This window comes from Leptosomus discolor, chromosome 20, assembly GCF_034619465.1.
Source record: "Leptosomus discolor isolate bLepDis1 chromosome 20, bLepDis1.hap2, whole genome shotgun sequence".
NCBI classification, from domain to species: domain Eukaryota; kingdom Metazoa; phylum Chordata; class Aves; order Leptosomiformes; family Leptosomidae; genus Leptosomus; species Leptosomus discolor.
In genome coordinates this window covers 9,874,165-9,887,431 of record NC_141410.1, presented here as the reverse complement: position 1 = coordinate 9,887,431, position 13,267 = coordinate 9,874,165, and the positions used below count along the sequence as shown (strand labels likewise).

Here is a 13,267-nt window from a genome sequence, read left to right as displayed (position 1 = left end):
AGGCCTGCCACCATCGCTCCCTTGCTAGGAAAGGGGTAACACAGGACACCAGCTTCTGAAGGACTGCCAGCCAAAGAACGCAGGAACAAGGGCAACACCTTATTACAGCCGGCAAAAGCTAGGGCATGGTCTCTGAGCTGCATCTTATTTTGTATCATAATCCTTTGACTGCTTCAAAGTGTTCATGAGATGTCTTGTCTCCTGGCTTTCCCACAATGCAGGGAATAAAGGGCTCCAAGGACAACATCTGCCCTTCACAAAGAGCTAAGCCCATTCAGGCCCATACAATGAAAACCACGAAGCTGGCTACTTCAGTGACACCTCCCTCCTTCCTGTCAACTGCCCATTAAACTCAGGCTTCCCTTCAGGATTTCCAAGTAAGAAATTGTCTTTGGCTTTCTTACCTCACTGCACACATAACCTCTGCTGTTTTCATCTCCAGATTCTCAGCCACGCTCCCGTGCACGAGCGGTGCAGTGGGAGAAAACGAGCACACCTCTGCCTCGGGCACCACAGGGCAGACCCTCAGATGGCAGGATGCAGCACAGCTTTGCTCAGGTAGGGTCTGGGTTATTTTCAGTGCTGCCTCAAGGACTGTATCAAGGCAGAGATTACTCTCATAAGATAAAATCCGAACTGACCTAAAGCATCCACACAACTTCATTCTTTTTCTTGCCTTTACCACAAAAGAAATAATGTTTGCTTAATTTCTGTTGCAATTTTCACACAAATACAAGCAAGCAGCGCTATCCCCATTTTCTGGATAAGAAAATGGAGTGGGAATGACACGCTACAGGTTACACAGGGAGGCAATTACATGGACTCTGAGATCTCATGTTTGGCAAACTGTGGCAGTTCCAGTCTGCAGTGGGACAGTGTGATGCTCCTTGCTCAGATGAGAACAGAGTGCGACAGAAATCTCAGGCAAGGAGCAGAACCAACCTCCTTGCTGAGGTCCGAAGACAGGTCACAACCTGCCTCTGACTTCCCAAGGCCTAGGGCTTCTGGGATGAACCTGATGCTACTCTTTAGCCCATCTTCACCATCATTCTTGTAGATATCTGTATGAAAGAGAGAGTAGAAAAGGGAAAAGGAAGAGCTACAGGGGCGACTAGCCATGGGCCCAGTTCTGCTAGGAGGTGTGTGGCTGTCCTTAATGAAGGCAACAGGGACACCGGTGCAAGGGGCTCACAGATCTCAGCGCGTGAAGAGAGAAACAGAGGTTACCATTTCCATTTGCTTCCCATTCCCTGTTTATTCACCCCGTCCATCCAACATCCCAGCAGCCTGACTGCAGATTCTCCGCCGCATTCAGAAATGTCACGCAAACAAACCTGTTGTTTCACACTGGTAGCGCTTTGGCTCACCCATCACAAGTGCAATGACTGTACGGACAAGAGCAACTACACCCACACTCTGGCAAACGGCCCCAGGGAGGCTGTAAAGTGCCCTCTCTAGAAAGAGCAGAGAGATGTCCTTGGTGCTGCTGGTTTTGACCCTAACAGTGCTCCCCTCCTTCTCCTTTTCCCGCCTTCCCCCAAAAGCGTGCCTCCTCCACGCCACCAATGTGCCTGGCACATGCAGGGACTCAGGAACGCGATTGATCCCAGACAACCAGCTGGAGGGTCAGTGTTTTCCCAGATCCCCGGGCAGCCCTGAAGAGCCACGCTGCACACTCCACCAGTCAGCGTGGGCAGAAGGTTATTCTCTCCAGGGCATTTGCAATCAATGTACCATGCACTAATAGATGCTTCCTCTATTGTTCAGCCTGGTGCCTGGATTGGCTGAGTGGCTGTGGGAAACACCAGCAATCCCGAGACTCACATCTCTGCCGAAGCTCCCTGGTGTATAAATAGAGGCGGTCGGTGAGTGCCAAAGCGCAGCCTCACGCTCAGCACACAGCCCGACGTGGGGGTCTGTGCCCAGGACTGACAGCACTAAGAATGGCTCCCAGCAACACTCTCATGATCCACATGGAGGAGAAACTGCTGCCGAAGGAAAAGAATAAAGTAAGTAGAGCCCTTGAGAGGATTGGAAAGGCTGGCCTGTGCTCTATGCAATGGGCTGCCTCTATCCAACATATGGTAAAGGGTGAGATGAGGATGGAGGAAGTCGTCTGGGGAGAGGCAAATAGGTTAAAGAGAGATAAAGGAGACTATAAGGATTTTTAAAAATGAAATTGAGCGGGGAACAGGTAGGCAGCATCGCAAAGCTCTCCTACCAAAAGAAAGCATCTTTGAATATGTGTATATCAGGGCATCAGAAGGGGAAATCAGGTCAGGTCTCCAAAAATCCTTAACGATCTGCTCCGTCTCTCTTACAGCTGAGGAAGCCGGTGGTGGAGAAAATGCGCCGCGACCGGATCAACAGCAGCATCGAGCAGCTGAAACTGCTCCTGGAGAAGGAGTTTCAGAGACACCAGCCCAACTCCAAGCTGGAGAAAGCCGACATCCTGGAAGTGGCTGTCAGCTACCTGAAGCAGCAGAGCCAGCTGCAGGACCCAAGTGAGTGCAGAGCCCGTACCGCCCACCACGTAAAAGCCTGCTCCCACAGGCCTCTGCCTTCCCGCGTAGCCCTGGCCCCTGCAGCGCGCAGGGGCTATAACACGCCAGCTCTAGTCACCCGAGCAAGGCTCCTGGGCTCAGGCTCTTGAAAGAAACTTAACGCATGAATCACCACCCTCCCACGTTTCGGTCACGATCTTAACCCACTGCATTTCCTTCTTTCTTTCTCTTCCAGCCTTCATTCACAAGACTCTAGAGCAGGACTTTAACAGCGGGTACCTGCGGTGCCTCAAGGAAGCTATGCATTTTCTGTCCTACTATGAACCCAAGAAGGAGACTCAGGTGCAGCTGATCAAGCACTTCTGCAAAGCTCAGATGGGTGCAGATGTCGTGTACTCTCCTGCTCTGCGAAGCTCACCTCTGTCACCCTGCCTGTTTGCCAGAAAGCAACCTGCCCAGAAGACGGTGGCTGCTGCTCCTACCATCTGGAGACCCTGGTAGACCTGCTGAACTTTGCTTTATTCCTATGTTCTGCTACAAAAACTAGAGGGACCTGTGATCTAATAGTTCCTCTTTAAAGTAGGAAACATTGCTTTCCAAAGGTGGGAGGGGGGGGGCGGTTATTATTTTTCTGTCACAAGAAATGAGGGTCGCTGAGTAGTTTCCCTTCATAGTGAAGGACTGTGTGTGTATCTTGCAGCAAATTTGCTGCTTTTATTGGTGGCTCCTAGCCAAAGAGAGGGCCAAGTTCTGCAGTGACTGAGAGCGCCAAATGCCCTTCCGTTTCCATCACACTTTTGCTTGGCAAGGCTGTTGAGTCTGTGGCTGTCAGTGGAAATCTTTCTAACTCCCTGGGTCACTGGTTCAAGTGCTCCATTGTCTCCAGATAATGTACTGACCTTCCTAAAGAAGGAGCACTTTGAAGAATGTATTTTGTATCATAAAGAGAGTATTGAGCCTTTACCTTTTGAGTGAAAGATGTTATTAAGAAATGCCGATTCTTCTGAAGTTCCTATGCTATTTTTAGTGTACCTTCTTACAGAAAGTTACGATGATAACAGGTAGCTCTGGGGAAAATTCTCTTCATGTCAGTATGTGCTACTCTCAGTTGAGGGATAATTGATGCCTTTTGTAAAGGAAATACCTGTGATATATCTTAAGGAAAAGAGGGAGGAAGGGAGGCAGTAAGTACTTCATAATCATGCACTGAACATGCTAAAGAGCTTAAAAAGCTTTTATGAAGAGGTGATGTATTCATCCTGTGTGATGTTCAACTTTGGTGTCTTCACTGTACAATACAATAAAAACGGTTTTAGTCATTAATCCTCTGGTCTGAAATGATTAAAATGGCTAATACTCCTGGACTAAGTGTTGCACAGAGACTCCTGCAGCAGGGGAGCTATCAGGAGATGTCATTTTGCTGAGCCCTTCATTGCAATACACAGTTTGTCTGTGTAATTCACTTGGCATAGCAGGATTTCAGACCCTGCAAAAAAGCCACCTCTGGAAAAGTTATCAAAAATCAAAATGGAGGTGAAAACGAAGTGAGATTCTGAGAGGTGTACACCCAGGTACTTAACAGCAATGCATTCAGACGTCAACAAATCACTAATTTCACAGCCAGTTCATTTCCCCCCATTCCCCGTTCGTTTGCCCACCAACCCGAGTTCAGGCGGATGCTTGCTGTCAGTTTAGGAGGCTGCAACGTGCAAAGCTCCTAACACCTTCCAAAAAGTTTGGCCCCTGACTCTCCTTGGGGATCTTACCCTCCCCTTTTGAACCCACACTCAGGTGTACTAGCTTTTGTTGTCTTTTAATTTTAGCACCTTCTGTTGCCTCAACACGAATTCTGTTAGACAATAACAGAATCGCTTTCTTTACTGAAGTGAAATATGCCCCTGTATGGCTAAAAGTATACATAATCTGAGAGCAAACAGAGACTGAAAAAGCATTTCCCCTCCTAAATTATTTCCCCATGCTCTTCTTCAAATATTTTATTCTCTCTTTCTCCAACACCCACCTAAGGGTCCAAAACGTGACACGAACAGGGCTTGTGCCTCCGAGCTGAGAAACTGCCACACTCCACCAGGCTTTCAAGGTTTTTTTTCCCTCTCCAGCCTGTTGCAGGGACGGTGTCCCTGCCAAGTATCTTTTAAATGATCCTCCCTTGATTTTTTTCGGCCCACCTCAATTCAGAAAACAAATCTAGCGTATCCTCTCACACGGACATTTACCACAGCCTGCCTACCTGGCCTGCACCAGCTGAGTGACCCAACCCACGCAGCCGGGCTTCCCGTGCGCTGCAGAGCGAGGCACTGCAGCATCTGTGCGCAGCCTCAGCTCGAGCCCTGCCAGACTCTTCTGCAGTTCCCTACGTACTGGCCACATGATTCCTGAGGATTAAGTCAGCTGCACTCTGGTGATGTGAGGAAGATTAGCTCCTGTTGTAAGGCACGGGCTTGTCCTTCTCCCGCACAGCTACACAGAGGGAATGGATGGGGTGAACAAGTAAAGTGGGATTCGGAAGATACTTGGGGAAGCAGGGAGAAAAGCACGAGAAGGGAATCCTGACGCCACCCTCGAGCACCTTAAATACCAAGTCTCTCCAAAACACAGCACTTTCCCCAAGAACATTCACTCACTTTTCCTTGGAAGAGTTCCCATTCATTGCTCACCAGGGACTATTCACTTTTTATTTTCCCTTCTCTTCAAAGTAAAATAAATCTGCACAAATAATCAGTTCACAAAACTATTATTTAACCACAGTAACACATTGATGTGGATATATGAGAAGGAACCCTCTCATTCTTCCAGAGATATAATAACAGCATGAAAGAGCACTGGTCAACAATTTCAATTCTCCTCAAATTCCCTGCGAGAGATGGCCTTGAAAAGCTTCATTTCTAGCACATGCTTTTTGTCTTTAAACAAAAGGCAACCTAGAATATCTGCTCTTGTCAAATGGCTGCTTAGTTAAGCACTAAGCAAACTCAGATCTGCTAAGCTGACAAGACCAAACTGCATTCAAACCCTGCTAGCTGTACCTGGCCAGTCCTCGTTCGGTTTGGGATGAAACCCTGTTATACATACGGGAAGAACCAAAAAGCCAGCCAGCCAGCCGGGTCAAGAACATATTGCTCTACCTTATTACGGTTTCAGGGATCATCTGGTTATTGTTTTACCCTGAATGCACAAGCTGGTCGAGTGCTTTTCATCTGCCTGCCGATGCGACACAAGGTGGGGTTTTGGTACAGTTCTGCAATTTGTCAGGGACTGATACCAACGCCGCAGATAGATTTGTTCTTCCTAATGAACTATGAAATAATTCAGAAGAGATATTTTTAGATTTTGTGGTTGCTTAGCAATCTTGAAAAAGTCACTTCACCTTGCTGTGCTCAACTTGTCTTTGTCAATTAGTGCAAGCTTCTGAATGCCAGCAAAATCCAAGCTGTTCATCCATGCCTGCGCATTTTTTAAATCAAGCCTAATTAAGGCAGTTTGCGGATAGGAAATTTGGGGGAGTTCAGACTCACGTCAAAATGCAGCGTGCCCCAAAGCACGCCGCAACCTGACTACGCACCACGGGGACGGGGAACAGAGTCACACACGGCACAGCGAAGTCTGCTGCTCTGATGTGGCCAGCTACCTTCTGCAGCTAGCGCGTTATCAGCCAAGTAAACCACGTTGCGGATGTCACAGTTGGCAGCATCGCTGCAGTTTGATTAAAACTGACAGCATAAACAGCAAAGAGGAAAGGGAGCCAAAGAAGAGCGGCACAAACTGAAGACTGTTGGATTTGAACCCAGGCCCTCTGGTTCTAGGCTAACACAGGAGCAGGCCGTAGAAATGGCGACTGTGCAAAACCCGTGTGAGATCACAGTCAGGCTTCCAAGCCCAGAAGCTGCAGGGGGGCAGTCGGTCACGCTTAGTGTACCTGGGATTCAGAGCTACTGTTTGCAGGGTGGTGGAAGGGAGAGAAACAGGGAGCACCTCCTTTCTGGGCAGGGGCAAGAAACCAAACCCTGCCAGAAAGCCTCCATTTGCTCCAGGGGTCAGATCCACGGCGGGTGCAAGTGCACCACTTCTGGTTTTTGCCAGCCAAAGATTTGCCCCTCTGGGCTTTAGTTTGCCAATTACCTGAGACCTAAAAGCCAGACCTCCGGTTTCACCAGCCTTAGCACAAAGGTTATGTTTACAATTTATTAATTATTATCACTTATAATAATAATTGAACGCAAAGCTTGTTATCGCTCCTCTCTCCCCTGGGGTGACTCTCCCCTGCTCCAACACATTCCCACCCTTAGGGAAGATGTTGTTTATTATGCTGATCCCACAGCCCAGGAATACTCTCTGACAAAGCCCCTATTAACCTCAGAGTGTGGGCCTGAGTTTCTCAGAGTTTCCCACACTTTCTTCCCTATTTATGACATTCAAAGGGACCACAAAGGAAGCGTGCCTCACAACAGCCCACATTAGTGATGCTTTTTGGCTCTGCATTGTGATGACCAGCAATTCCTGTCCCGATAGACCATCTGGAGAGCTATTTTCCCAAGGAGCACATTGATCGATCAGTATTATGCGAGAGCCCTTTTAAAACTTGGGAACGTTATGCTCTTTGACACTAAATAGGTGTCTCGAGAGGGGTTGTCAGAAAGATTTTAAACCATTTAGGGAAGGCACAGAAAAATAAAAATCGTAATTATTTCTTTAAAAACACCATCAATAGCATTTGTGAGACAGGCTGACATGAATGTAGGAAATGGTCTAAAATAAAAAGTGCTCCAAAAGCGATACAGAAAGGAAAGCTTTAAGCCATCAAGCACAGCCACAGGTCTACAGGAGCGCTGCTTTTTAAATCTGCATAACACAGTGAAATTCTGGTTTTCTGTACTCTTTTTCTGACAGTCCTCCTTCCTCCAAACCTGTTCCTACATTGCAACACACTGGGTTCCCCTCCAGGGAAAGCCAAGTATCAGATGGGCTAAGAAAGCTGCCAACTGGTATTACAAGCAGCAGCGGCTTTTGTGAAAACAGTGTGTGTAGCAAGTCTGCACCTGGGCTGAAATCGCCACCTACAAACCAGAAGCAGAAAGCTCCACGGCCCAGCCCCAACTTCCCAGGCTAGCAGCCCTCCGGCTGCTTTGATTTACGGACTACAATGAACACAAGCCCGGCGATGATAGTCTTGGGGTTGGCCCATTACCTTTCCTGGACCCTCTGGGGTTGTTCCTCAGCTCAAAGCAACCTGCGGTGCACAGACTGCACACCATAGCTCGGGGTCAAATGGTGAGCCTCTACAGTTGGAGACAATTACCGTGGTGGCTCTTGCCGTAGGAAAAGCTGGGACTGCTGCCTGGCGCGCACAGGCTGTAAGCAGAGCCCCTGACAATTGTTTGCAGATCTCTGTTTCCCCTTACGCTCTTCAGTATCTACAGCAAGTGAGAGTGGAGACTCCTCCCTGTTGCCACATGTGATTTTGAGGACTGCATCTTCATGATGCAACTGACGACCGGCGTGATTTACAGAGAAACAAGGCCACTAAGAAAGCAAGCCTCTTTGTCCACAGCATAGCTGTCATCTCTCGAGCGGGTCCAGATTTCACACCACCCTCCGAAGGAGGGAATTATTGCGCCTCATTGTTTAGTCAACGCCACATGTTTGGCAATTTTGGGGATTCGTTTCATTTAATCCTTCATTCCAAATACAGGGAAACCCCTGCTTCTGAGCCTCAGACAATCCATGTCTCATTCTGGCTCTGCAGTGACAGTCAGAACGGCCCAAACTCCTCCCACGGCTATGAAGGACAGTGACAAGGATTTGGATCACAAAGGTGTTTCAGTGGGACAGACTATTGCACTAACGGCTGAATTTTAAAAAAAAAGCCCAAACTGAGCAAACTAGTTACAGACTTAACAGCGAGCAACTAGACTGCAACAGCACAGGATTTTTTTTTTTTTTTTCCTTACTGGAATCCTTGCAGAAAGTGCACCCTGCGTCAGTTCCATAACAAATACATTCTAGGAACAGCCTTAGTCTAGACAATTTATTATTCTGAAGCATCAGTTGGGAAATATCGTCGCCAGTGAGTTTTCAGGTCTTAATAATCAAACCAAAGGGGGTGGTGGGAGGGAATACATCTTTCTCTTTTATCCATCAACAGTACACAGAGGGTAGGCGAAGCAGGCAAGGGGGGGAACTGAAGATTTGCTATCTTTTCAACCGGCAGGGAGAGGGGGAGAGAAGCCGGGAGCCTGTGAGCCCAGAGGGCCGTTTTGTGCGCTCGCTGCAAGGCGGCGTGCCTGGTTCACCATTCACATCAGATGGTGCGAGTCCGCAGCTCCGAGGATTTCCCACATCGCCCCATTCACAGCGTTAAACTGTCGACAAAAGAAGTGTGCCTCTGCGGGTCCTGAGAAGAAAGCTAACGCCTGCTGCACCATCTGCCCAGCACTTAAAGGAAGGGATAATGCTTTAATCAGTGGGAGTTGGTTTAGCCCTTTGGAGTCCAGGGGCATTGTGCTGGGGAGAGGATGGCATTATTTAAAACCACTCATTTCATATTTCCAGAACTGAAAACTGGGTCAAAGCTTCCTTCCCATGTCACCGTGCCCGCTGCTGCTGCTGCCGCAAACATATTCCTTCCCATACGGTGCGTGGCAGGACCTGCTGTCCGTTCCCTCTCATGTGACCCCTGAGAGAGGGGCACAAAGCCCCGTGCTTGACTTCAGGCTCCAACAACGGCACAAGTACGTGCAGCCAGGGACTGCCCTGGCTGCAATAACACTGCTGATTACAGGCTGACAAAATAATTCAGGAAACCGGTTTTGAATAGGACTCGCACTCCCTGTTCAATTACAGGTTTCTGACAACCATCAACAATTAAAATTGTTACACCCCAAGCGATCCATCTAAACGTAAAATGTCTTTGGGCTGGGAAGGGAGGAGGGGAGAATGGCCCACCTATGAAAATCACTGCCACGAGAAGCCAGGAGGTTCAAAGGGGCTTTGCAAGCCTCGGGTTAACAGCAAGTTACAGGACCGTCCTTTGCAGGATCACATCCCTTTACGCAACAGCCCCGTGTGTGCTGGAACACGTCGCTATCTCTGCACCCGCAGGCACAGGTTTTGGCCCCGGCTTATCGAGAGGCACGCCGAGGGCAGGTGACGTGGGCTGGCGGCAGCCGACAGTGAAATGAAAGGTCTCCCTTCTGGTTTTGAAAGGCAGACACAGGTAATGGGTAGGGCTTTCACGACTGTTGTTGTAGTAAGAAACAGGTAATAAAAACCTACCAGCCCCAGCCTGCTAGCCTGTTAGCGACAATCGAGGTTTACTCCCTGTTCTAGCCTCCGACCATGGAACAGGCATCAAGGAAATACATTCAGGTGCTTTACGTGGAGACTCAGGGCCAAGGGAACGGTGAGGCATTCACGAAGTGGCATGAAATTAAATACGACATGTTTGGGAAGGGCATCATAATCATTACATGTCACGGGCTGCCGTAGGAAAGCCCAGATTACCCAAACAAAAGCAAGGAAGAGCTCTGAATATAACTTACAGAGGGACTTTAAGCATTTAAACAACAGAGAGGAAAATATTTCAAGCTAACTGCTTAGCACAAATTGTTTTAAGGGTTCTTCCCTCAATTTTAGTCTCTAGTTGCCCAAAAATTATCTGGTACTGTATTCATCTAAGCATGGTTTAATGTCAATGAAAGGGTTTAGTCCCTCTAATTCTGCATCTTTTCCTTTTCAACCTCGCTTCTGGTCATGGGCACAGAGCATTATCTCTTCCTGGGATCAGTCTTCTGTGCTTAATTTCACCACAGCCTGGGAAAAAGCCGCACATAGAGATGTTGACGTTCCCAACATCAGGCAGAAGTTTGATTATAATGACGGCAAACGCTTTCCCACGTTCCTACCCCAGCGCCGTAATGCCAAGCCCTATTGTGTCACACACTCCCCAGTCCACCTGCTCCTTTGGGAGCAGGGTATTATCCCCAGGCAATTCACAGTCAATTTGCCATGCTGTAATAGATGCTTTCTCTATTGTCCCAGGGCACGCGGGGATTGGCTATCGACTGTGGGAAACTCCAAGTCGCTCAGGACCCATACATTTGTATGCAGCCACAGCGTATAAATAGAGGAACGCCCGGCTCCCTTCTCCACCCGCTAACCAGCAAGCTCCGAGCTGAAACCAGCACTTGGGATAATGGCACCCAGTGCTCTCTCCCTGGAAATCCTAACACCCAAAGAGAAGAACAGAGTAAGTATCCGCTGCGACCGCGAGGGCACAGAGCGGAGAAGGGCCGAACCCCTTTAGCAGCGTGACGTGGCGATGGGAAGGGGAAGGTTTCGCTGCTAACTGTCCTCTTCCCGTTCTCTGTTACAGCTCAGGAAACCCATCGTAGAGAAACTGCGTCGCGACCGGATTAACAGCAGCATCGAGCAGCTGAAACTGCTCCTGGAGAAGGAGTTTCAGAGACACCAGCCCAACTCCAAGCTGGAGAAAGCCGACATCCTGGAGATGACCGTCAGCTACCTGAAATACAGCCGAGGTGAGTACATGCCCCGGTCGCGCTTGCTGCCCTTACCTTTAGGCAAAACTCCAGCCCGAGTCTCCCTGTGTAACACTTCTCTCCTGCCCTTTCAGCTTTTGCAGCATCTGCCAAAAGCCTGCAGCAGGACTATTGTGAAGGGTACGCCTGGTGCCTCAAGGAAGCTCTGCAATTCCTATCTCTCCACTCAGCCAACACAGAAACCCGGATGAAGCTGATCTGCCATTTCCAGAGGTCACAAGCCGTGCCTAAGGACTCTGGTTCTTCTTCTTCTGCACCCGCTTCCACCCACCAGCCCCCTGCAAAACAGGCAGCGCTGAAACCTTCCTGCAGCCTCTGGAGGCCTTGGTAGGCCAAGAGTACGCTTATGTGTTTCCTGGACATTTGCTCATATTCCAGAGGAGATCGTGGCTTGCTAGACAAGTCCCCCGACTCCTCTCATGCGTAGGGAAGAACGTTTTCCTTTTGCAGAGCACTACTGTGCTTGGATGCCTGCTTCCCTTCTTCCAGAAGGACTGAAACGATCCCACCACGTGGAGAGAAAGTTATTCTAAAAGAATGTGAGATGTAATCCTCCTGCTAGGATGACTGAGAGGAGTTGTTCAGAGAGGAACACCGACTGTTCTTAACCTTAGTGAGGTTGTACGTGTACATCTGTTGAGAAAGCGGTAACTTCTGAGATGTTCAGGCGAGCGGTTTCAAAACTGGCCGTTCGGGAGGAGCCCTCTCCTCTGACCTGCCCCGCTTGAGGCTCCTGAGCGTCCCAAGCTACCTGCACCTCTACTGCCTGGCTGCGGCGGTAGCCGTGGGGGCCCAAGGTGCCTCAAGCGGAGCAGCTAGTCCAGCTGGGCACATTTGAACACCCAGCTCTCCTATGGGTGCCATAATGGGTTCTATAATATTTGTAGACTGTACTGAGCATGCTCTGGAAATGGCTAAGCCATACCTCAAACTACGTAGAGGAAATTCCTCAGGATGTCTTGCTCACAAAATCAGAGTTCTGTTTGTGAGGCGCAGGATGTGTATGCCTTTTATAAAGGCAAAAGCTGATTTTATATCCTTATAGGAAAGAAAGTTACGGCTGTGTTGTCGATTTTAGAAGAAGTATTTATCAAAGTCTTTCATGAAAGGCAGGTGTACAAATTGTATTTACTCGTCGGTACCCTACCACCAGGGGAGAATGCGAATTCATTATTGTCCTTGGAGGATGCTGTGACATGTTATGTGTGAGCTGCGCCAGTTGTATAACTGTCTTGAACTTCAGAAGCTGCAGAAACTTTTAACAGTACAAAAATAAATAAAAATCTAGTTAATAAATCCAGCAAGTCATTCTTTCTTGAGTAGTCTGCATAGCTGATTTCCCTGTGGTCCCTGGGGTTAAAGGACAACAGACAAAGATCTCAGTAAAAGCAAAGACACTCAGAATTGGTATTTAATTGCCTCGTGCAGCTTTGCGTCCATTGGGAGCGCCTGCAATGCTGCTTTCCACAGCAGAGAACACATAGCTCCGAAATACCAAACCCGAGCTCTCTCAATGCCAGACAAAAATAGAGGCACGCCTAACCCGCAAATTCTTTGGAAATTTAGAGCCAAGAGACTTGTCAAGAAAGGTCACATCAAGGGCGAGCTGCGGAAAACGTACGCCCGACTCCCAAACACAGAAAATACTTCCGATTCATAGATGAAGTTTGCCAAGGCTCTTCACCTTGATGTTTCACGTCCTTGTGGCAGCACCTGAGTCACAAAACAGCCTGAAACGCAGGGAATTTAAATCTTTTTTTTTTTTTTTTTTTTTTTTTGTCTGAAGAGGAGGCACGTTTGGCTGCTCAATAGGTGTGTGTGAGTTGGCACCGGCGACGCCAAAGGCAGCGCTGCCCTCGCGGCCTGCACGGCCCAGGCCCTCAGGGCACCGCAGCTCTCAGGGGATCGCAGGCCCTCAGGGGATCGCAGGCCCTCAGGCTCCCCGGCGGGGCGGGCGATCCCCACGCCCGACACCACCGAACCGGTTCCCGGTGGCTCGGTCACCTCCCGAGTCACTCTGGCATCGTCCTTCCCCCCCCAGCTCCGCCTCTCACGTCCCGCTCGGCGCGGCCCGGGCCGCGGGTGACACCCCCCGTCACCGATCGCCACTCGCGTTCGCGCCGCTTCGGGCCCCGCGCGCGAGCGGGACTGGCGGCGGCCGCTGCTCGCGCCCGCCAGCGCGCGGCC

General features: G+C 49.3%; 2 protein-coding genes across 3 annotated transcripts; both read left to right on the top strand.

Annotated features, from left to right (window-relative positions):
* The first annotated feature begins 1,787 nt into the window (after positions 1–1,787).
* On the top strand, positions 1,788–3,821 carry LOC104347326 (transcription factor HES-5). Of its 2 annotated transcripts, none has more exons than XM_009952310.2 (3): positions 1,788–2,009; positions 2,324–2,504; positions 2,740–3,821. In XM_009952310.2, the coding sequence occupies exons 1-3, from the start codon at positions 1,944–1,946 to the stop codon at positions 3,003–3,005; spliced, it is 513 nt and encodes a 170-aa protein (XP_009950612.2). In that variant the 5' UTR covers positions 1,788–1,943; the 3' UTR covers positions 3,006–3,821. The 2 variants fall into 2 exon arrangements, with proteins under 2 accessions (XP_009950612.2, XP_086332238.1); XM_086476112.1 differs by having other exon boundaries at positions 2,324–2,519.
* Positions 3,822–10,680: 6,859 nt separating this feature from the next.
* Positions 10,681–12,380, top strand: HES5 (hes family bHLH transcription factor 5). Its single transcript, XM_009952307.2, has 3 exons — positions 10,681–10,767; positions 10,894–11,059; positions 11,155–12,380. The coding sequence occupies exons 1-3, from the start codon at positions 10,714–10,716 to the stop codon at positions 11,409–11,411; spliced, it is 477 nt and encodes a 158-aa protein (XP_009950609.1). The 5' UTR covers positions 10,681–10,713; the 3' UTR covers positions 11,412–12,380.
* The last annotated feature ends 887 nt before the right edge of the window (positions 12,381–13,267 follow it).